Source organism: Petaurus breviceps, unplaced genomic scaffold (genome assembly GCF_028583685.1).
Source record: "Petaurus breviceps papuanus isolate PSGF00001 unplaced genomic scaffold, PetGlider_PUasm1.0 90845, whole genome shotgun sequence".
NCBI classification, from domain to species: domain Eukaryota; kingdom Metazoa; phylum Chordata; class Mammalia; order Diprotodontia; family Petauridae; genus Petaurus; species Petaurus breviceps.
In genome coordinates, this window is record NW_027187359.1 from 13,082,656 (window position 1) to 13,108,264 (window position 25,609).

Sequence of the window (25,609 nt, forward strand, 5' to 3'; positions counted from 1 at the left end):
TAGATAGATAGATAGATAGATAGATAGATAGATAGATAGATAGATAGGCAGACAGTAGTTATGGAGAGAGATATACAGGAGAGAAAGAAAGGGAAAGAGAGAGGTAGGCATTGATTAATTGTCACAGATGAAGAAATATACAGGAGAGAAAGACAGAGAAAGAAAGACTGATAATTGGTAGGCAGCTAGTCTAGTAAATAGAATGTTGGATTGAGAGTCAGGAAGTTGTTTAGTTATATCCAATTTTCTGTGATACCAGTTGGGGTTTTCTTGGAAAAGATTGTGGAGTGGTTCACCATTTCTTTCTCCAGCTCATTTTACAAATGAGGAAACTGAAGCAAACAGGGTTAAGTGACTTGTCCAGAGTCACACAGCTAGTAAGTGTCTGAGGCCAGATTTGAACTCAGGAAGATGGGTCTTCCTAACTCCAGGGACAGCACTCTATCCATTTTGTCACTAACTGCCCTGAGAGTCAGAGGTACTTGAATCTAAATCCTGCCTCAAACATTTTCTAGCTGTGTGACTCTGAACAATTCACTTACCCTCTCTCCATTTCAGTCTCCTCACCTATAATATAGGGATATTAAGAATGCCTACTTCATAGTGTTTTTGCATAAAGCAAAATAAATAAAATGTAAAGTATTTTGCATTTTTCCCATAACATGGTATAATAAAAAAAAAGATGACTGCACATGAAACTGTAAATCTATGATCTACAACTTGCTATTCCTTTTAAATATATAATACAGTTATGTAAATTTATTTTTTTCTTCCTTCCCCCTACCCCAGAAATGGCTATTACACACACACACACACGTATATATAAATATGTATGTATATGTGTGTGAGTGTATATGTGTGTATGTAAAATCATTCTATACATACTACTACAATTCTGGAAATGCTGAACAAGTTGTGGTGTATGATCATGATGGAATACTACTGGACTATAAAAAATGTTGAGTTTGATGATGTTAGGAAAACATGGATAGACTTGCTTGAGATAATGAAGTGTGAAATGAGCAGAACCAAGAGAACATTGTATACAGTAACAGCAATGCCATTCTAAAAACAACGTTGAGTGACTAAGTTATTTTTGACTATTATAAATACTCAAAGGACATATGAAAGAAGAAACTACCTGCATCCAGAGAAAGAACTAATAAATAAAAGTACTTTACAAATTTTTAAGTGCTATATAAATGTTAGAGATTTGTGTTCATATATATATGTGTGTGTGTGTGCGTGTGTATGTATGTGTGTATATCTGTGTATGTATGTATATGTATATGTCTATAGAGGTATAGATAGATAGACAGACAGATAGATAGATGTACACACACATACACACACATATGATGGCACAGTGGATAGAGTGTCAGTCCTAGAGTCAGGAGGACCTGAGTTCAAATCTGGCCTTAGACACTTACTAGCTGTGTAACCCTGGGCAAGCCACTCCCTCTTTGCCTTTTCCTCATCTGTAATATGAGCTGAAAAAGGAAATGACAAACCACTCCAGTAATTTTTTCAAGAAAACCCAAATGAAGTCATGGAGAGTCAGATGTGACTGAAAAACTACTCAATAAGAGAGTCTCTGACTCTCTGTCTCTGACTCTGTCTCCCCCTCACATATATACATTTATACATATATGTATATATATGTGCACGTGTGCACCTATACATGTAGCAATATAAGCTATACAAACATTATATAACATTTATGCTATAGACACACACATCAATATAACGTGCTATCTATATAAAATACATGTATGTGCTATATGTATAGCATATATTATATATGTATGCATGTATAAGTGGACTTGCTGCCTCACAAGGCAGCCTCTCATGCAACTGTTAACTATCTGTGCACGTGTTAATATACATATATGCATGTATATACATGCACACTCACATATGTATACACATATTTTATAATGCATTTATGTGTATACATAAATGCATGCACATATTCACATACAAATAGCTAACATCCCCGTGCTAGCCAGGCTGCAGGTCCCCTCTCTCCTTAGGTGTTTAAGCAGAGGCTGCATGACTATCTGTCATGGTTTTTCACAGAGGGGACCCCTGAATGGAGGTGGGAGATTGGACTGGATGACCTTGAACTTTTCCTCAGTTTCCCTGGTCCTCTCTTATTCTTAGTGAGTTCTCAAAAGCCCCTTCTGTTCTGTCCACTGATGTCCTGATGTTAGCCTGAACAGCAGCAGCACACGTAGCTTCAGTCTTATTCATCATCATTTCGGCCTCCATAATGTGATCCTGGCAGAAACTCTAAAGCAGTAACATGAGGCCCCAGCAGGGTCAGTAAAGGCTTTGGGACTGGGGAGCTGGCTTCTCGGGGTACAGAAAGTGTGAAAGGTGACAGGAGACTGAGCCTTCTTCTGACAGTGATGGATCTGCCTGGACCGGGAATGGGTTAGGACTCAGTTTGGTTTATGATTGTTTTCATTTTCCATGGCATTTGTTGGGCCTTCGATCTGGCCTGCACTTTTTTCTGATAGATTTCTTTCCACTGGTCGGTTGGGGAGAGCAGATGCTGCAGGTCAGGCCAGCAGCAATCAATTTGGGGAAAATAACTCTTACTGACTGAGGAAGAAAGCCATAAAACACAAAGGAGGCAGGGAAGGAAGAAAACAATAGCAGCCTGACAATGGATGAGATTACTGCTAAACGCCAGACCCTAGCCCTATAGATCATTCCTGAAGTCAGCATGTCTGCTCAGTGATGCTGCCATTCACCGGGCATGCTCCCATGGGCCCAGAAAGTAGCAAAGTGAGCTTAGGAGCCCTTGCATGACACCTCCTAGTTCTGCCTCCTCTTCCTCTCCTTTTTATTGTCTGGACCTGTGATTTTTATTGGTGTAGAGGCAAACCCTCTGAATTAAAGTCCTAGGGAGGTGATTGCCAATCACACCAAAAGGATACCCAGGATACTCTTATGAATCAAATACAGGGTTTGAACCCTGTTCTTTCTGACTCCAGGCCAGCCCTTTATTCAATCCATCATGATTCCTCACCCTCTTAATTTTCTCTTGCACAAACTCCTGGCTCTCACCTGCAATCCCTTTTAGCTTTAGCCACCAACTAAAATCATCTATTCCATCTCTTTCTCACTGTCTGAGCTTGTTCAAGCTCATTTACTCACCCCACTCACACAGCTGCTGAGATGGGAGGCTACTCCCAAGGTACATCTGAATTAAATTTTTTTCCCTCTCGTTCTAAACCCCCCAGGTCTAAGGCTCCATTTGGTGATGAGGTTTGGCCAGGTACAGGCTGGGACTCACCAAAGTTTTCTCCACCCCAGATGTCCATTGCTGCATCATACTTCCCCAGGTGATTAAACCAGGATTTGTTCATTACAAATAGCCCTCCGGAAATTATTGGGGTCCTGCACATGAGGAAAAGGGAGAAGAGAGTGAGTAAAAGGAAGGCAGAAGCTCTCAGAATCTCTTTTCTTCAGAACCCAGAGACCAAGGCCATTGTCCTCATCCTTTCTGTTTCTCTTGCAGAAGGACCAATAAATTTCCAGTTTACCTGTAACAAGGAAATGTACCTCAACATGTGGCACTGCCTGGGCATTGTATGTCGCTCATAAATTTCCTGGATCTTGCCAGCAGACTACACCCATCAGTATGCCTCTTCCCCAAGGCCCAGGGTTCATGGCACTGAATGCAGGCTTCCAAACAGAGATGCACTTGGAACTTGGAGAAAATTTACACATTCTCTTGGAAGGATCCTGCCTTGGAAGACTCTCTTAGAAACTACATCAGTAAAGGGGTAAGATTTCTGGTCACTTAAAGGAGAAGAAAACAAAAGGCTTAGGAAAGCTGCTTTATCAACCAATCATTAATGGGAAACAGGATCTTCATAAAGCATCTCTCTGATCCTCCACGGCTCTCTCTTTTATTCTGATTCATTGAAATAATTGTAAAGTGCTTAGCATGGTACCTGGTTAGTAAGTATTATACAAGAGTATATTATATAATAGCAAGTATTATATAAATGTTGGCTATCATTATTGTCATTATTATTTATTTCTTGACTGACTGATAGTGGGATGGAAGAACCATATGGGCAGGAGGAAGGATCATGGGATTTAGAGCCGGAAAAGAAGTCTAGTCCAATTCCAGTTTACAAATGAGGAAGCTGAGGCTCCACGAGGTGAACTTTTAGGATGCGGATAATCGAGGAGAGTCCAGGGGAGGGCAATTAGGATGGAAAAGGGCCTTGAGTCCGTTTATGTGATGGCTGGTTGAAGGAAGGAAGGAAACCAGCATTTATTGAGTATCTTCTATATGCCAGGCACTGGGCTAAGTGTTTTACAAATATTATCTCATTTGATCCTCACAACAATCTTGCAAAGTAGCTACTCTTATTATCCCTGTTTTATACTGAAAAAACTAAGACAGTGACTTGCCCAGGGTATAAAGTATCTGAGGCCACATATGAACTCATCAGGTCTTCCAGGTTTCAGACCCAGTGTTCTATCCACTGTGCCACCAACTGCCTTTTTTGGGGGGGAACTTTTAAAATAAATTTAAAACTATTTTGTACCAGTACAATATATTAATTTTTACAAATGTAAAATTTTATCAGCTGTTAAAGCATTTGCAAAAACCACAATCCTCCTTCAGCTATTATTGCACAATGTCTATATGAAAATATTAATTTTTAAATTAGAAAACATAAATTATGCTTTCAATACAGAAGAAACTCTGATTTTTTAAAAGACAATACTATATAAGAAAATCTGCTCATGAAATAATCAGCTTTCACACGTTACCAAGCTTGACAGATGTTACAGAATGCCCAGTTTACAAAATGTTTAAAACCAGTACCAGGTAATCTTCATACAATTGCTTCTCTATACTCCATTATAAATTAAGTTGGTTTATTTAAAAAAAAAACTTGAGGTATCTTTTAGTGTAAGCAAGCATTTCAAGTAACTCTTTTACCATACTAATTCTCATAGTTTCCTTTTTTTTGTTTGTTTGTTTTTGGAGGGGGGAAGTCAGGGGAATTGGAGGTAAGTGATTTGCCCAAAGTCACACAGCTAGTAAGTGTTAAGTGTCTGAGGCCGGTCTGAGGCTGGATTTGAACTCAGGTCCTTCTGACTCCAGGGCTGGTGCTCTATTCAGTGCACCACCTAGCTGCCCCCACAAACTGCCTTTGAAGGAATTAAGGATATAAGAAATGGAGAAGAGGAGACGCCGTGGAGACAAGTACCTGAAGGATACTCTAGATGCAAGGGAAAATGTCCTTACAACCAGAGACCAAGGCCATTGTCTACAGGTTGTCCCAGGAGGTACCAGGTTTCCCCTCATTGGAGGTTTTCAAAGCAAAGCCTGAAAGGCTACTTTTCAGGTGTGTGGTGGGAGGGATTCTTTTGAGGGGTGTGTGGATGGGGTTCCTTCCAACTCTGAAATTCCATGTTTCTGTGATTTACCTGAGACCACCTCAGTGATCAGTAGCAGGATTAGGATTCATGTCTAGGTCTTCTGAATCAAAATCCAAGGAGTCAGAGAAGCTTGAGGGAAAACAGAGCACCACAAGACCAAAAAGAGCTTTGTTCTGAGAATCAGGGAACTGGGAGGCTTGGAGGGAGAGCAGAATTCATCTAGCTCAGCCCCCTAAATGTCCAGCTAAGTTCTAGGGGTGGTAAGTGACTTACTCTAGGTCTCCCAGCTAGTCACTGTTTGACTGAGAATAAAACTCAGGTCTCTTAGCTTCTAATCTGATAGATAGTGTGCTGTACTTAGAATCAGGAGACCTGAGTTCAAACCCAGCCTCTGATGTTTACCACGAGTGTGACCCTGGACAAGTCACTAATTCCTATAAGAGAAAGAGATGCAAGAAAGACCTAGTTCAAATCCAGTCTCAGTCACTTAGCTGTGAGACCCTGGGCAAATCACTTATTCTTGTTTTAGTTTCCTCAACTGAAAAATGGGGATAAAAATAACATTTATCTTGTAGGGTTTTTTTAAGGATCAAATAAGATGATAACTGTAAAAGCACTTAGCATAGCTCCTGGCACATTGTATGCATGGGTTAGTAGCTCCAGTTTGGTCTACAGGATGCATTTTTATGAATTCCTTGGGTCCCTCTTGCAAGTCCTCACCCTTGGCTTTGAGAAACACGCATTTGGTGGTGTTCATTTGTAGATCTCAAAAATAACTCTCTTCTAGTCTTAGACTTTAGAGACACCCTGCATAAATGTCAGCGATCCCAAGACTGCAAGGGGACTGACTGGGTTTTTCCTAAGCCTGACCCCTTCCTATTGAGTCCAGTTTCTCTGATTAGCAAAATAATTCCAGGGAAAGGCCAGTTTCACTGAGGGAGCAAGAAATATTTGCCTTTAAAGAGGAGAGGCAAATAACCTGCTGGGTTGTCCTTGATTTTGTAATGATCATCCTTCTGGAATGTCTAGATGGATGGCTTGCAATTTTTTTTTCACCTATTCCCTTCCCCCCACAAGCACCTTCTACTCCTCTGCCCCATATCAATCAGTGATTGATTAATTATGCATTTATTAAGAATATCCCCTGTGCTCAGCATAGCTAAGGTCAATGTACCATCATCCCTCAATAGATAGGTGACAGATGGAGAGAAAGAGAGACAGAAACAGATAGGGAAAGATGAATGAGTTAATGAATAAGGATACAGATAGGTAATAAATAGATAAATGAATAAATACATATATACATAAATAGCTTTTTTTTTTTTTACTGCCACAAGCAGCTCTTAGAAGTTTTGTAGCTCTAGTTTCCTCAGCATCACTGAAGAATTTAAAGGCTGGAAGGGAGGAAAGTCAGGAGGGAGAAAATGGAATCATGAGAGGCTGATTCATATCTTACTGATTTAACCCTTAGTTTATATCGACCCTAACTATCTGGAGCTTGATGGTTGTGGTCTATACCCAGGGTGTCAAACACTCATCCAGGGAGCAACATGCTGCCCACAATACTCCTGAGTGCAGTTTGATCCAGATTAAAATGTAATTGGGAATATTTAACAAAATAAATTAAAATGCAATATGACATGGATAATATTACATTTTAAAACTAAGTCAATATGGCACTACAAGAATCCTCATATATGAGTTAGTGGTTCCTGTTTGGTCTCAGAGATCCATTTTTATGGATTCCTTGTGTCCCTCTTGCAAGTTTCCTCCCTTTGCTTTGAGAAACACACATTTGGTGGCATTCAATTGTAGATCTCAAAGATAACTATCTTCTTACCATTTGTATCTTCCTAATGCCATTTTTAAGGTAGTCAGATATTTTAAAATATAAGCACCTAGTGGGCAGTGAATACCACACATTTCACATTCTCTGAGCTTGCAGAGTGCTATGTACCCCATGGATATCATAAGTTCTGCTGGTGATGCTGAGGTCCTAAAGACTGTTCCCTGGATATTCTAAATGAAATTAACTCTAGATCAGGATGAACCTCTAATCCCAGTTTTGCGGATATCTGCCTTTAGTAGCACAGGGGACAGGGCAAGGGCTTGGGAGTCAGGAAGAATTAAATTTAAATACTGCCTCTCACCTACTGGCTAAACTGTTGTTGTTGAGTCATTTTCAGTTGTGTCCAACTCTTCATGACCCCATTTGGGGTTTTCTTGGCAAAGATACTGGAGTGGTTTGCCACTTCCTTCTACAGCTCATTTTATAGATGAGGAAACTGAGGCCAACATAGCTAGTTAGTGTCTGAGGCCAGATTTGAACTCAGGAAGGTAAGTATTCCTGACTTCAAGCCTGGTACCATGTAGTTGCCCTGTATTGACTGAATGACCCTAGGCAAATCACTTAGCCTCTCTCAATCTCATTGACCCTACCCCATCTCTAAATCTGTGATCCTATAACAAGGAGGTTGAATTAAAGGGACTTGATATTGTAAGTCAAATGGATCAGTGTAAATGCAATCCAATTCATGGATTTAAAAAAAAAGTCAAGGTACACAGCAACAGATTCATATGCAAATAATAGCATGTTTCACTATAATTATCTACTCATGGCAATGCTTATGATTACTCTATACTTCCCTTCCAACTACTTGGCTCCCTACTGACATAGCCTGATAATCACTAACATTCTTTTGCTACAATCTTCCAGACCCTTATAGGGACTGTCCTGTGCACCATGTATGTATCAACAAGCAGCAGGCCCCCATAAAAGGAAATGTGGATTAATCTTATCCCAGGGCATTCTCAAGGATTCAAACTGAATTGCCAAAAATTCCTCCTATGTTGCATCCATTCTGCCTAAACAGCATGCAAAATGGCAAAAGTGGGAATCCCTTCTACATGTCATGATAGTGGATGTCCCTATGAGATGTCAGAATAATTGGGTTTGGTTCCTCGATCTGTTACATAGAAACTGTACAACCTTAGGCAAGACTGTAAATGTTCTCTTCCCACTCCCACCTCAGAATCAATTCTTCATTTCCTTCAAAAGTCAGTTCAGGTGTGAAGACTTTTTCTGATCCCTCTAGTAGCTAATATCCCACACCCCACATTACACTGTGCATTTTATATATTCTTTGGAAATACTTGTACATATAAATGGTCTCTCTCCCAAAAGAAAGTAAGTTGCTCAAGGGGCAGGGATTGCTTCATTTTTGTATTTGTATCTCCAAAGTTTAGCATAGTCCCCAGCTTGTAGAATATGACATATAAATAAATAAATGAATGAATGAATAAATAAATAAATAGATGGGTAGATAAATAAACAAATAAGCAGCATATATGTGCATATATATGTATGTATATATATACACACATATGTATATATTGTGTATATGTATATATTTATATAAATGCTTGTTGGTTGTAGTCACCTCTCTGTGTCTCAGTTCTTTCAGCTCTAAAATAAGTATGGTAATATTTGCACTAAATAATACTTGGTTATACCTAAAAATGTGGATGAAAATATTTGCACTAATGATTCAGTTATATAGTGCATTGAAGTTGTCAAAGCACTGTCCTCAGTGAAAAAGGAAGGGAATGAATTGTCACCCCTGCTCTTGAGGGGATACTGAAGGTGAGAGGTTAGGTAGCCAGCACCCCACCCATAAGTGGCAGTGCTTTTTCCATCATCCTGATCTGCCTTTTTTGAGATCACATACAATACAAAGATGGTAGCCAGAAGAACAAGTTATGCAGTCAATTGATATAATGACCTTGTGTGCCAAAATATATGTAGCACTCTGCTCTTGTAATCCCTTGACTCTGATGACAGGAAAGAGATACTAATATTCATTATCTCTAATTTGAGACCATTGTTGATTTTTCATTTACTCAACATCATTTTAAGGGATCTTTCAATTTACATTGTTGTTATTATGCATAATTTTGCTGGTTCTGGTTTCCTGGTTCTCTGCATCAGTCATACAAATCTTCCTATACTTCTCCAAATTCCTCATTTCTTATTGCATAGTGTGTTCTATTACCTTTATATGCTACAGATTATTCAATCATTTCCCAATCAATGAACACTTGCTTTGTTTCATGTCTCTTGCTACCATGAAAGTGTTAGTGTGAATAATTTGGCAAATACTGGACTTTTTCTTTTTGTCTCTGAAATCCTTTAGGATATATGTCCAGATAACTCTGAAGCAATTTGCAGCCCCATCAAAAATATATTAGTGTGCCTGTTTTTCCACATTCCCTCCACATATCTTAGTTTTTTCTATTCTTTGCAAGTTTTTATAGTATGTGGTAAACCTCAGAGTTTTTTAAATTAATAATTCCCTTCTTAATTAAATGGAGAATTTTTTAATATAGTCATTCATATTTTGAAATTTGTTTGAAATCATTCATATCCTTTGATCACTTAATTACTGGCAAATAGTTTTTGACATTTAACACATTTCTGGTAATTTCCCATAGATCTGAGATATCAAACTTTTATCAGTAATATTAGGTGTATAGTTTCACGTGCAATCATCTTTTTTCTACTATGTTATGAAAATGTTTGTTTTATTTCTTAAGTTCAGAACAATTTTTAAAAATAATATTAGATGTAGAGATATTTACTTACTTGATGGGCTGAATAGGATCCACACGAAGGGCTTTTTCCCTGAGGGAAAGCTCCTCCCACTTGAAATGGAGTGTCCAATCAAACCCTAAACCATAGCAAAAAACAATATATATGTGTGTATATACATGAACACACACAAACACACATGTTTACATATGTATTACATAAATGTTGTGTGTGATATACACATGTTTATATATACATGTGTATCACATACATATTATATATAATATATCTCTTTTAAACCTTGAGATACATAAGAAACAAATATACAATCCCCCCATTGACTTCCTTTATGCATTTCCTTTAGAAGTGCTTAAATGCACCCAGTAGTACTTGCAAGGTCTGATAAGAAAGTATTCACTTGGCCTATGCAATGGGAAAAATTATTAGCTCTTTTAGAGGCATACTATTCCAAGTTCACAGCCTCCCCTACCAGCCACACCCTCCTTGAAGCGAGGTTGATTCCATGCAACAAAGAACCTGACATGGATAAATACCTCAGGGGTAGGGTCCCTGAACAAGAGTAAATAAAAGGGGTCAAAGCAATGAATCACATGTATACACAAGTCACATAATGGTACGTTAAAGTACAACTGAAATCTCTGTAGCTGGAGTATTTTCTTCATTTTCTATGGACAGGGCTATCAGAGCCCTGATTCCCAATCCTGAAATTAAATGATATTAAAGGAAGGTTTGGGGTGGATTACAAAGGACCCTGAGATAATTTGGCCTTTCTCAAAAAAGAACCCTTATCCCATTCCCCTAGCATAGGGCTTGGATAATTACTAAGGAAAAAGTAATATCAGGGCCAGAGGTTCTTAGGAACTAAGCTCAGGACCCCAATTATCAGAGAATTCTTACTTCAGTCCTATACTCTCTGGTTAAGTTATATTGAGGTTCCCAAAACTTCACCCATGCCTTTTTGATTCTAAGGTGAAAAGGCAGAACCCATGGCCAGAATCGGGGGCGGGCATCCAAATTATGACACTGATAGTAAGGGAAAAAAAACTATGTTTTCCTATGATCAATCATGTGGTGACAAGAAAATCTCTTACTGGGGAAAAGAAGCCAGCCCCACTCACCCCCTCTCATATCCGGGGAAGAAGACACGTAGGCAAAAGTGTCCCGGTTAATGATGTCAATTACTGGACACACCACTCGTGTAGGATCCTGAAAAATAATACACATACCTCTATATTGTTTTATGCATGGATCACTTTGGGTGAACACAATCAGGGAGGAAGGTCAATGGAACTCTGGCACCAGAAAGACAGTAGGTGCTGCCAACAGGGCAGCATAATGAATGTACCTATTTATCTTCCAATTTGAGGCTATCTTCAGAGAGGACATAAAAACAATGAAACAGAGAACCACTGGGCTGATATTTATTACAGGATGCCCATTATATCATGGATGCATGGTAAGGCTCCAAGGATGTGGTATTCCTGGGCATTTCTCTGTGTGTTTCCATGTGTTGTTTATATTCCTGGAAAAACATTGTATACAAGGCTCTGAGGCAAACTGCCTGAGGTATTGGTTGAGGACCCAATAAGGTCAGACAATCATGAAATCTCAGAGTTGGAATGGACCTCAGAGGCTAATTATAATACACTCAACAAGTGGGAGGTTAAATGTCAAGATGGAGGAATAAGCAGTAAATAGCTATAAATCTCCCTTATTCACCTCAAAACAAACATGAAATAGCACCCCCAAACAAATCCTGGGATAGCAGAACCACCAAAAAAGAGGGTGAAACTATCTTTTAACTCAAGAAATTTGGAAGGCAGGCAAGAAAGATTCATCTTATTTGGGTAAAGGGGAGCACATTCCAGGAAGTGTCCCAACAAGCCAGCAGCAAATCCCACCTCAGCAAACCAGTGGGAGATCCTGAGGCCAGTGTGGTGCAATAGGGAAACACCAGTACCAGGACCCCCACATGCTTTAGCATAGCCAGGAGAACTGGCAGCCTCCAGCATTGAGAACCATCATATGTTCTAGGCAACCAGCATCTTCCAGGGTCAGAGCTCCACATGCTTCAGTGTAACCCAGGGGAAATGCAGAAACACCCCCACAGGGCCTCAGCACATGCCAGACACCATCACTATGACCCCAGCTCAGCAGCAAGTAAGTAAGCTGACAGACCCCTATGGCCTCTAACACCACCAGTGAACCCCCACCCCATGCCCACAGCACAGCACAAGATATGAGGGTCCCCTGAGGGCCTAAGGCAACATCAGTGCAACACCAGGTAAACAGCCAGGACCTGCAGCCATTAACACAAGAAGCCTGAGACAGTGCCCCTTCCACCCAAAGTACAGAGCTAAAAATTAAAGAAAGGAAAAAGGCGCCGCACCCCCCCCCCAAAAAAAAAGATGAGCAAAAACAACAAATAAAGAATCTGACCATAGAAAGTTATTATGGTGACAGGGAAGACCAAGATACAAACTCATAAGAGGACAACAGTGAGTGTCTAAACACTTGTGGGCAAAACCTGAAAGAAAAATGGGAAGTGGTCTCAAGCTCAGAAAAAACTCATAGAAGAGCTCAAAAAAGAGTTCAAAAATCATACAAGAGGTAGAAGAAAAAAATGGAAAAAAAATGAGAATGATGCAAGACAATTATGAAAAAAGAATCAACAGCTTGGAAAACTGCTTAAAAAGTAGAATTGGCCAAATATCAAAAGGATATACAAAAATCCACTGAAGAAAACAACTCTTTAAAGAACACAATTGGCCAAATAGAAAAGAAAATACAAAAGCTAATTGAACAAAACAATAACTTAAAAATCAGAACTAGGCTCGTAGAAACTAATGACTCTATGAGACATCAAGAATCAATCAAATAAATTCAAAAGAATGAAAAGATGGGGGCAAATGTAAAATACCTCATGGGGAAAAATGACCTGGAAAAAAGATCCAGGAGAGACAATATCAGAATCATTGGACTACCTGAAGGCCATAATCAAAAAGAGGACTTGCATGGCATCTTGCAAAAATTATCAAGGAAAACTGACCTGATGTCCTGGAACCAGAGAGCAAAACAGGCATTGAAAAAACCCATCAATTACTTCAGGAAAGAAATCCCAAAATAAAAACTCCAAGGAACAATATAGTCAAACTTCAGTACTATCAGGTCAAGTAAAAAACACTACAAGTGGCCAGAAAGAAATAATTCAAATATTAGGGAATCACAATTAGGATTACATAAGACTTGGTAGTTGCAACATTAAAGGACCAGAAGTCATGGAACACAATATTCCAGAAGGCAAAGAAACTAAGACTACAACCAAGACTCACTCCACAAAATTAAGCAAAATACATCAAGGGGAAAAATGGTCACTCAATGAAATAGAAGGATTTCAAACTTTCATCAGAAGAAGATCAGAACTAAACCAAAAAATTTACCTCCAATATCAAGACCCAAGAGAAACATCAACAGGTAAAAAGGGAAAAGAAAACATAAGATATTTAATCGAGCTAAACTATTTACATCTCTGCATGAGAAGATGATACCTGTAATTCTTTTTTAAAAAAATGCATCACTAATATATAGTATAGCTAGAAGGAATATACATAGACAGAGAGTATGGGTATAAGGTGAGTTTGAAGGAATGACATAAAAAATAAGGAATGAGAAAGAGGAGTACACTGGGTACAGAAGGAAGGTAAATATAGAATGTGGTAATTTTTTTCATATGAAGAGGCACAAAATATCTATTACAGTGGAGAGGAAGATGACAAGCATCACTTGAACCTTACTCTCATCAGTATTGGCTCAAAGAGGAATCATATACACAATCGGCTGAATATAGAAATCTATCTTACCCAACAGGGAAGTAGGAGGGGAGAAAATTAAGTAAATGGGAGTGGGAACTGACAGAAGAGAGGGAAGATCAGGGGAGGCATTAGATAGAAGCAAAACAATGATGAGGAAGGAAAGAGTGAAAGGAAAGAGAGGACAAACAGGAGGAAGAATAGGATGGAGGGAAATACACAAGTAGTAATTATAACTATGAATATCACTGGGAAGAACTCTCCCATAAAGCTGGAACTGATAGCAGAGTGGATCAAAAACCAGAATCCTACAATATGTTGTCTACAAGAAACACATCTGAAGCAGAGAGACCCACACAGAGTAAAGGTAAGAGGTTGGCTTAGAATCTATTATGCTTTATCTGAAGTAAAAAAAGCAGGGGTAGCAATCCTGATCTTAGACAAAGTAAAAGTCAAAATAGAACTAATGAAAGGAAATAAAGGAAACTAAAATCTTGCCAAAACAATGCAGCAATATCAATACTAAACATATATGTATCAAGTGGTATTTTATCCAAGTTTCTAAAGGAGAAGTTAAGTGAGTTACAGGAAAAAAAAGGTAGCAAAACTATACTAGTGGGAGACCTCAACTGTCCCCTCTCAGAACTTGATAAATCCAACCAAAAAATAAACAAGAAAGAGACTAAGGAGATAAAAAGAATATTAGAAAAGTTTGATATGACAGACCTTTGGCATGATTTGGACATAAAGGTTGATACTGTAAGTAAATTAGAAGAGCAAGGAATCATCTACCTGTCAGATATATGGGGAAGGGAAGAATTCATGACCAAAAAAGATATCAACAACATTATAAAATGCAAAGTAGATAATTTTTATTACATTAAATTAAAAGGCTTTTGTACAAACAAAACCAATGAAATCGAGAGTAGAAAAGAAACAGAAAGCTAGGAAACAATCTTTACAGGAAGTATCTATGATTAAGGTCTCATTTCTCAAATATATAGAGAACTGAATCAAATTTATGAGAACAAAAGCCATTCCCCAAATGGTAAATGGTCAAAGGATATGAACAGGAATTTTTCAGATGAAGAAATCAAAGCCATCTATAGGCATATGAAGAAGTGATCTAAATTGCTTTTGATTTAAGAATTGCAAATTGAAACAACTTTGTGGTACCATCTCACACCTATCAGATGGGTTAATGTGACAAAAAAGGTAAATGATAAATGTTAGAGAGGATGTGGGAAAAGTGGGACACTAATGAATTATTGGTGAAGTTGTGAACTAATCCAAAAATTCCAGAGAGCAATTTGGAATTATGCCCAATAAGCAACCAAACTGTGCATACTTTTTGATCCAGCAATACCACTACTAGGTCTGTATCCCAAAGAGATAATTAAAAAAAAGAGAGAAAAGCCCTACTTGTATAAAAATATTTATAGCAGCCCTTTTCATGGTGAAAATATATTGGAAACTGAGGGTATGCCCATCAGTTAGGGAAAGGCTGAATAAGCTGTGGCATATGAGTGTAATGTAATACTATTGTGCAATAAGAAATAATAGACAAATTTCAGAAAAAAAAAAACCTGGAAAGGCTTGTACAAACTGATGCAAAGTGAAATGAGAGGAACCAGAAAAACATTGTACCTCGTATCAGCAACCTTGTATGATGATCAACAATGAGTCACTCAACCTTTCTTACAACGCAATGATCCAAGACAAGTACAAAAGATGCACAGAGGAAAACGATATCCATATCTGGATAGAGAACTGATGGACTCTGAATGCAGATGGAAGCATATTTTTTACTTACTTTATTCTTTCTAATTTTTTCCTTTTTATTTATTCCTTCTTTCACAACCATGATTAATATGCAAATATTTTACATGATAGCACATGTATAAACTATATCAAACTGCCTACATTTTCAGAAGAGGGGAGGGAAAGAAGGGAGTGATAAAAATTTGGAACTCGTAAGTCTTGGAAAAATGAATGCTAAAAATGTTTTTGACATGTAATTAGGGAAAAAAAAAACAAAACACCATTTAAAATTTTGTTTTTTAAATCCACAAGTGGCTATTCAGCTTTTTCTTGAAGACCTTCAATGTCTCCTGAAACAGCCATTTTTTAAACTTGATAAAGTAAGACAGTAAAAAGTTTTTCCTTATGTCACATCTAAAATTAGAACCAAAAAGAACAAATCCAATCCCTTTTCCATATCATAATGCTTCATGTATTTTGATAAAAGCTATTATGCTCCTTTTAGTCTTCTCCAGGATAAATAATTATTATATGGCATTCTTAGGCCCTTTACAATCTTGACTATCCTTTGTATACTCTTTAGTTTGTCAATGTTCTCCTCAAAATGTTACACCAAGAACAGAACATAATATTTGATATTTGGTGTGACCAGGGCAAGTATAATAAAGTTATTTCCTTCTTCTATTAGCTTTTTTGGCTGCCATAGTATGCTAATAGTATCAGTCCATTAAAACTTCAGATCTTTTCAGAATAAGTGCTAAATAATCATGCTCCCCTATCTTCTATGTATGAAACTGAAATTTTTTTTTGCCTTTTGGAGGGCAATTGGGGTTAAGTAACTTGCCCAAGGTTACATGGCTAGATTTTTTTTGTGTGGGTGTTAAGTGTCTGAGGCTGGAACTGAACTCGGGTCCTCCTGACTCTGGGGCGGGTGCTTTACTCACTACATCACCTAGCTGCTCCTACAAAGCTGATTTTTTGAACCTCAGCATGTGACTTGACATTTAACCTGACTGAATTTTGACTCATTAGCTTTGGCCTAATGTTCTAGCTTGTCAAGATTTTTTTGAATCAATCATGACTGTCATTCAGTATTTTAGCTATCCCTGGCAGCTTTCTCACCTTAAAATTTCATAGGTAAAACATCCAGGACTTTAGGATTGTGGAGTTTGAGCTGGAAAAGACCTTAGGGGGTCATCTTGTCTAGTCCCTTCATCTTAAAGGTGAGGAAATTGAGCCCCAGGGGGGTTAAGTGATATTCTATTGTCACTCAGGTAGTAAGCATCAAAATTAGGATTTGAACACAGGTCCAGTCTCTTCCTATTGTATCACATTGCCTTTGTCCAAGTCACTGATAAAAAATGCTAAATAGTACATGACCAAACATAGATGCATTGGATTCTCCATTAATGACCTCCTTTGAAGTTGATATCAAGCCATTAACATATTATGAATTAACTGCTGATTCCTTGGTGGATTCTTTGATCTGCACATTCAAGCATTTCTGCATCCAGTTTTATTAATTATATTATTGTCTCACTCATATCTCTCCATTTTTCCATAACTCAATTTAATTCAATAAACATTTACTAAATGCTCTCTATTTGCAAGGCACTAAATTAGATGCTGGAGAAAGAAAGAAGATAATGAAATAATTCCTACAAAGAATTTATATAGGGAGAGACACAACAGGTACACAGATAAGTAAATGCAAAGTAATTATACTGCTGTAAAAAAAAATTCAAGGAGAGAATGAGATATGGTGTTAAAAACATTCCTATGATCTAAACAAACTATAACTAAACTCTAGAAGCACTGTGGTGGAATGGAAAGTGATGGTCCCAGAATCACGAAGACCTGGGTTAAAACCCTACCTCGGATGGTTACTATCTATGTGATCCTTGGCAAAGTCACCTAAACTGGGTCTCAATATCCTCATGAGGAAAAGTGATAGCATTAGACTGACTTGATGTCTTCTTATGATCTCAATGGTTCTATATCTATAGCAGTCCTGGAATGTACCAATCTACCAACTGTCAACAAAGCAAAGTAGGTTAATCTCACATAACCTGCTCCTAATAAAGCTCTCTGATCACTGCTTCCTTTTCTACACATTCAATAACCATCCCTTTAATAAATGCTCTAGGGTTTTGACCAGAAGTGAAGTCTGTTTCATTGGCCCAGAGTTTGAAGACTTCTGTTGCCTTTGTTTCATTATTGGGTCACTGTTGGCCATGCTCCAAGGCTACATTACAACTCCCTACTGTCCAAGAGCTTTCAGAGATCCTAGACAGTGGCTCAGGGCTCCTTTCTGTGAGTCATTTGAGTACCATAGGAAGTCATTCATCTGGGTCTGGTGAACTGACCTCATGTGGGGAAGCTGGGTGCTTTCTTACTACCTTTCTATTTAATATTAGTATTGGTTGCCTATTAGCTATTTTTTTGTTTTGTCCCTTAGAGTCCAAAGATCATTATCCTTGCAGAGAAAACAGAAGGAAAGTATGAATTGAGCAGTTCTGCTGTTTCTCGCCCACAAAGCAATATGGTACAGTGGGAAAAAGTGGAACTGGAGTCAGAAAAGGTAGAACAGGGGTTTGCATCCTAACTGCTACCTACTTCCAGCATGATCTCAGACAAGTCACTTAATATCTCTTGGACCTTGTTTCCGCATTTCTAAAACAAAGGGGGCCTAACTGGATGATCTCTAAGGTTCCTTTGAGCCCTGAATCTACAATCTTATGATCTGTTTTCATGATTCTATCTGTCTTCAGCAGGGATACTATTCTTTATTTAATTCTCTTTTGTTCCCCTAATAATGCTTTAAAAAAAAAAAAAACCTCCAACTCCCTCCCTGTGCCTTTTGTTCTGAGCTTTGGTCCTTCTGTTTCCACACCACACTTGGATCCATTGTCCATTACCTGTCCTTTTCATCTTCTTTATATTTCTTTTTAAAATCTATTTTCATTGATCCATTCCCTGTATATCGAATAGGTAGTGTTTATTTATTAAATTTATTAAACATAAATGCTTATTTGCTTCCCTTCCCTTTTGTCACAAGGTTACTGACAAGTATGTCCTCTGTACTAAACATTATCTTTTCCCCCTTCTCTTGAGATTACTTGTTGTAAAGCCCATGGAATCTTGACATCAGGTGAGAAGCGAGCAGATTCTCACAATAATATTGCCTGAGGCATTTCTAACTGGTGCCTTCATAAACTGCACAGAACAATAACAGCAGATTCATGCAGAGTCTGTAGGTACCTGGCACTCTCAATAGTTAGGGTGTTTGCCTGTTAATAGTGTTAAATAGTTTGGGGAATTGGGAGAGAATTAACCAGGGTAGAGAATGGAAGGAAGGAGAAGGAAGAAGGGACAAACTCTGAGAATCTGAGTTTGAATCTCAGTTTTGCCACTAACTGCATGAATCCTGTAACTTCAATGTATGTCTGTTTTCTCCTAAGATTATCGATATCAACATACATGCCTTCTTCCCCCAGTAATAAAGTGGAATATTCCACTGCTTAGATGCTAACACCTATGTTTCTAGGGGCTCAGAGTTCCAAAGATTTGAACTAGAAGGCCCTGCTGAGGTCATCTAGGCTAATTTTATTTTACAGGAGAAGAGACTGAGGCACAGAGGGTTTAAATGACTTGACAAAGGTAACTCAAGGAGTAAGTGGCAGAGACAGGATTTGAGGTGGGTTCTTGAACTCTAAATACAGCACTGTTTTCATTGGGAGCTGTGTAGCCTGGGATGGTAAGGGGGATTATGTGAAGAGCAGAGCTTTTCCCCCAGTGTTCCTGGCTCTGCTGTGGCTTGTTTTTGTGCTAACTTACTGAAAAGAGAAAAGCTTCTTGGTTACTATATAACTGGGAGCACATTGGTGATGAATTAGTTTTCTGCATATGAATTACACTGCTTCAGGGACAGAGAGGGAGACAGAAAGAGATCTTCCCTCTGTAGTCCTGGAAAAAAGAAAGGAAAAGGACTTACAGATACAAAAATATAGCAGCACTTTTTTTTCATAACAGCTTAAACTAGAAACTAAGGGGCTGCCTAAGAGGAAGGGCTAAACAATGGGCAGCATGCAAATATGATATAGATTATTCTTGTCTCCAAAGAAATGATGAAGTGGACAGTTTTAGAGAAAGCCTGGAAAACTTCCTTGAATTGATACAGAGAGAAGTGAGCAGAACCCAGAGAAAATTTCACACAGTGGCAATGAAGCAGACTTTTCAGCTCTGATCAATGTAATGCTAAGTCGTAATTTCAGAGGAGTGAGAATGAAACATTGCTTACCTTCTGCCAGAGAGGTGATGGACTTGCAATACCTAAGAAGACCTATACTTTTAGACATGGTCAATGTGGGAATTTGTTTCTCTGGACTCTGAAGGTTTGTTATGATGGTTTTTCTTTTCCTTTTTTTCATTATTTAGTTGGAAGGACAATGGTAGAGAAAGAGAATAAATGAGGTTTTCACAATAATCTTTATTAGTAAAATGTGTAAAGCTCTGACCACGTAAAGAAGCTCATTATTTTCTCCAAGACAAAATACAAACTCCTCTGTTTCTCCATTGGGCATTTGAAACCCTTCATAACTTGACTCTGTTAGGCATTTAAAACCCTTCACAACTTGACTCCCGCCTAATTTTCCAGGATTACTGAATATTATACCCCTTCACAAACTCTCTTTCTGCCAAATTGACCTAATTTTTCTGCCTTGTCTACAACATTCTATATCCCATCTTTGTACAGGAGCCTTCCCTCTACCTCATGCCTGGAATGTCCTCCTTTTGTAGGACCTTAGAATCTCTAGCTTCCTTCAAAGCTTAACTCAAGTTCCATCTCTTGTAAGAAGACTATCTATCTTGATTCCCTAGTTCCTAGTATTTCTTGCACTCCCAGGACATGACTTGGTGTGTCATCTGTATGGGTTTTGTATTTACTTATCTGTAATATGGTCATGGGGTCTCCTAAGAGAATGTAAATTCCCTGAGGGTAGGGAATATGTGGGTTTTGTCTGTGTATCCCCAGCACTTAGCACAACACACAATAGTAGGTGCTGAAAAAATGCTTGTTGATTGAAGGAAAGATGAGTTGAAGCAAAGAGGACTAACAGAGTCCAGAATCCTTCAAATTAATCACCAAAGACAGACTGCTTTATGCCTCTGAGTCACTTTTCATCTCAAAGAAAGGGCCCTTTTCCTCTACTCAAAGTCATTTTATTGGACCAATCCATCTCTCCCCAAATTAAGCTGTCTTCTTGCTTTAAGATACAGAGTCACAGAACCCCTAATTTTTAGACCAAACACTTAATTTGCCCCTTAGGTTCTCACTAGTCATTCATTCTGGCAGAATCTAGTTACTGAGTGACATTGAAATCCAGAATGGGCCTAAATGAGAAGAAATACTCATTTTGGACATGATGGTCCTCTCAAGGGTGTGTGTGTGTATGTGTGTGTGTGTATGTGTGTGTGTGTGTGTGTGTGTGTATGCAGCTCATCCATAGTATTTTCACTGTGGTCATTGCTAAATCTGGGGACATGTTCAGGGCTACCTCCACAGATGTAGGTACATGTACACTCTTTCTCTCTCTCTCTCTCTCTCTCTCTCTCTCTCTCTCTCTCTCTCTCTTTCTCTCACAAACACACACATACACACATGCACACACACACACACGCACATATTATGTAGAGCCAACAACCTAAATTGTCCCTTAGAGTTTAGTAACAATGCCAATCATGGGATCATATGACAATCCAACCCTCTCATTTTATAGGTAATAAAACTAAAGCCCTGAGAGATTTAAATGATTTGTCCTCAGTAACAGAGGAAGAAATGAGCAGAACCATAACACAAATCCAATTGCTCTGACTTACAATCAATCACTACATTACTCAACATTCTTCAATGCCTCCCTGTTACCTACTAAATTTATTCAAAACCTAAGGCTTTCTACTACAGCTCCAACATGCTTTTCCAGGCTTTTTCCACATGACCTCTTGTAGTAATAAAACAGCAGTGTGTCAGAATGGACAAAGATCTGATCTTAGAGTAGGAAAGACAGGGCTTGCAGTCCTGTCTTTTGACACATGTGGGTTGTGTGACCCTGGATAAGTCAATTAACTTCTGAATAGCCTGGGAAACTCTTCAAGCTACAAAGAAGGTGCCAATCTACATTTATGGAGAGAATTTATTCATTGGGAGTCCTCTATACCTGAGAAATCACAGTTCTAATCCTCACCCTCCTAGCTCATATAAACGTGGGAAAAATTGGATTATTTGTTAATCCCAAACAGGTGTGTTGATTTCTTGCCTCTCTGTCTCTGCCCATCCTGCTCTCTCCAGGCAGAATGACCTTCCCTTTTCAACTACAAAAGTCCTAACTCTTTCAAGGCACAACCCAAGAGCTAACAATCTTTCCTTCCTCCAAACTGTGCCTCCTTCCCTACCACCACCACAACAAATGAGGAAAATAAGGAGGAAAAAAGGAAGTAGATATATAAAAGTTGACACTTGTCTTTAAGAAATAGCATGCAATTGAAAGGGAGGGAGGTGAGGAAACAAGGGCATGTTTCAGTGCTTGAATCACCAGTCTGGGAATAGCTTATGATAGTTTCATCTGTTCCTCTTATCTCTTTGTTTTTGAAAACGCCAAACTCCAATTACAACTCTCAGTTTTTACTTTTACTTACAAGATCACATCTGGGCAGCTAGATGGAGCAGTGGATAGTGTTCCAGGTCTGGATTCAGGAAGACCTGAGTTCAAATTTGGTCTCAGACACTTTCTAGCTGTGTGACCCTGGGCAAGTCACTTAACCCTGTTTGTCTCAGTTTCCTCAATTGTAAAAGGAGCTGGAGCAGAAGAAAATGGCAAACCACTTGTCAGGAAATGGGGTCATGAAGAATCAGACATGATTGAAAAAGATCAAGTCACTTTTTGTTCAAAGACAAGACTAATATGCATGTGCAGATACACACATATACATACACACAACACTCTAATCTCCGAAATGACAGACTTCAGAAGTACCATCATATGCTCTTTATGGTTTTCAGGGGTAGAGGTCTAGTCACAGACTGCCCTGGGAGGGATAGAGCTTGGTTGGCTAATCTTTTTGCAATGAAAGCTTTAGCAAGAGCCCTGCAATCTAGAAGAGACAAAAAGAAAGACATCAGAAGAGCAATGTGGATGGAATGGATCCAATGCTAGAGTTTCTGGCTGGCTTAATAATTGCTGAATTCACAGAGGAAAGGAGCAGTTTGGACCTGAGTAATTACTCTGTCTCAGACTTAGGTGTGATGGAGCTGAAGGATTCTTCTGCCTTGAGGAGAAATGAAGCCCTGATGGATTGGTTCTTTACATACCTAGGTCTGGTAAGTTGTGAGATACTCTTTTTGAAGGAAAAAGGAATAATAGGTTTCACCAGAGAGAAGACCTAGGACAGACTCAGAAACATTGAGCAGGAAAGAATCTTTAAGATTTGCTCCTGAAATCGCAATAAGCAAATACTCTGAAAACAAGGGACCTTTTCGCAAAGTTGGTCTATCTTTGGAGAGGTCTGGGGGAAGTTCAGTACTCAGTACTGGGCCAGCAAGCTAAGGTGAGACTAGCAGAAAGTCTATTTCTAGGCTTCTTGAATTTGGGCCAAGAACTTGATCCAGCCATGGAATGGGAACTCTAAAGGTTTTAATTGAAAGACCCCCTAGGAACAATAGAAGGCCTCCAGGCCTGAAGCTATGTGGGTACATATACTTCTCTTTGGATGGTGGGAACAGTCGAAGAGGAGGGAGGTAGAGAGGGTCCTATTGAAAAATCGACCAATCAGGCAATTAATAAGCCAGGTACTGTGCTAGTCACTGGGAAAACTGGGGGGAGGGGGGGCAGGGGCAGGGGGAGGGGGGAAAAGAGGGGGAAAAAGGAAAAGAAAAGAGACAGGGAGGGGGGGAGGGAGGGAAAAGGGGGGGGGGGGGGGGGGGGGGGTGGGGGGAGGGAGGAAAGAGAGGGAGAAAAGGAAAGAAAAGAGACAGAGAGGAGGGGAGGGAGAGAAAAGGAGGAAGGTAGAAACAAATAAAGAAATAATCTTTGCTTTCAAGGAAATAAATTTATTCAGATGTGGTGAGAAGGTAAGGAGTCTAATGTTGTTCAGTCATGTCCAACTCTACATTTTCTTGGCAAATCAAATGTAGTGTTTTTGCAATTTCCTCCTCCAGTGTCTTCCCATTCTACAGATTAGAAATTGAGACAAAAAGCAGTTAAGTGACTATACCCACATTTAGTAAATGTCTGAGGTCAAACTCAAATTCAGGTCTTTCCAACTTTAGGCCAGTATTCTACCCACTGCCCCCTAGATTTTTATGTTATATTGTTTTCACCTCTGGTAAAAATTTCTGACAACAAAATTATGCTGTTGGAATTCATCCTCTTGCATTACAGAGGCATTACTTTACTTGTAGATGAATGAGTAGGCCTAATGGGCTGCTTTATTGAGAGATAGTATAGTGCATTGGATAGAACACCAGTCCTGATGTCTGGAGGCTGAGAGAGGTTTAAACCTGGCCTGAGCAAGTCATCTTCTCTCTTTGGGCTTTAGTTTCTTCATCTCTAAAACAAAGGGGTTGGTTTCAATTTTTCCTAAAGTCCCCTCCAACTCAGAGTCTACTATACAAAGGTCTCCAGAGAGACTCTGAAAAATTTATGATCTCCTTTACAAAGTGAATCTTATTTGGGCTCAGCAATTTTTTTTTCTCAAAACTAAACATGAGTCCCAAGGTCAAGTTCCAGATCTTTTTTTTTCCTTTTTGCTGGGTGATCATTCCAGACAGGGAACAGTTCGTCTCCTCCCACACAAAAAATCCTAACAAATACAGATTCTAGTCAAACCTCATCCACTTGTTAAAAAGGGTAAGGTCAGAGTGGGATGTGGGAACCAGCAATAGACATAGCCTTACAAAGCTTGAAAGAATTTGAGACCATCTCGTTCAACTGTTGAATTTTTATAAACGAGTAAATTAATTGATTTATAAACAAACTCATTATTGATTTTAATAAATAAGTAGATAGTTTTAAGCAGATTGATAGAGTGATTACTCTTTCCTAGTCCAGTGGTTCTTCATTTATATCACCTTGCCTACTCGGGGACCATAGTGATTTATATCTTGCAACTGGACCCAGATGGCTCTGGAGGGGAGAGTGAGGCTTTTGATTTTGTACAACCTTCCCTCACTTTAATTCAGTTCACTTGCAAGTTATGACATCTCCTTCCTGATGGCATGATCCTTTTCAAGAATAAAGGACAAACAACAACCTATGTTATACTAGCTGCCCCACTGGGGACACGACTGGCCAGTTCCAGTTGGAGTTGGGCAATGCAATTGGAGTTAGGCAATGTAGCTCCTTCCTTTCTCCTTTCTTCTCTCCTTTCCTTCCTCTGTCCTCTCCCTCTGTCTACATAGGGAATCATATACCCTAACCTGTGGTTGCTCTGCCTAAAGAAATTTAAATTTTGATTGCTGAAATCTAGCAAGATATTTTGGGGTTTATGGCCTAGATTTCTTTTCTTTATGAACCCAGTCTTAAACCCAAATCACTCTGGCTCTCCTTGATGGGCCAACAATAGGTCCCAGCCCATGCTTTACTTGGTCATTGTTTGGATTCCAATGGCTCAGAGTGAGTGTAAATAGCAATTGTTTGTTTTTGGCCAGAAATCCTAAGGGGCCTCCCGGATTGATTTGATTTGATTTTTGACTAGGTAAAAGAGGTCATCTCTTTGCCTCATTTTTACCTAACCTTGGTCACTGAATGGGCATTGCCTCAGACAAACTGAGACCTGAGAAAGACCTTAGCTTAAAGAGGTCAAAATCAGGGCTGGCTAGATGGCCTGGAGTCAGGAGTACCTGAGTTCAAATCCAGCCCCAGACACTTAACACTTACTAGCCATGTGACCTTGGGCAAATTAATTAACCCCAATTGCCCTGCCTTCCCCCCTCCAAAAAGCAAAAAAAAAAAAA

General features: G+C 39.0%; 1 protein-coding gene across 1 annotated transcript in view; it reads right to left on the bottom strand.

The window, feature by feature from the left end:
* The window catches only part of GALNT14 (polypeptide N-acetylgalactosaminyltransferase 14), a 335,202-nt gene that overhangs the window by 54,429 nt on the left and 255,164 nt on the right, over positions 1–25,609 (bottom strand). Inside the window, exons 7-9 of the mRNA XM_069072142.1 lie at positions 11,146–11,233; positions 10,061–10,145; positions 3,305–3,408 (exon numbers count right to left, since the gene is read on the bottom strand). Coding sequence (XP_068928243.1) covers positions 3,305–3,408; positions 10,061–10,145; positions 11,146–11,233 — 277 coding nt within the window. The remainder of the gene's footprint in view (positions 1–3,304; positions 3,409–10,060; positions 10,146–11,145; positions 11,234–25,609) is intronic.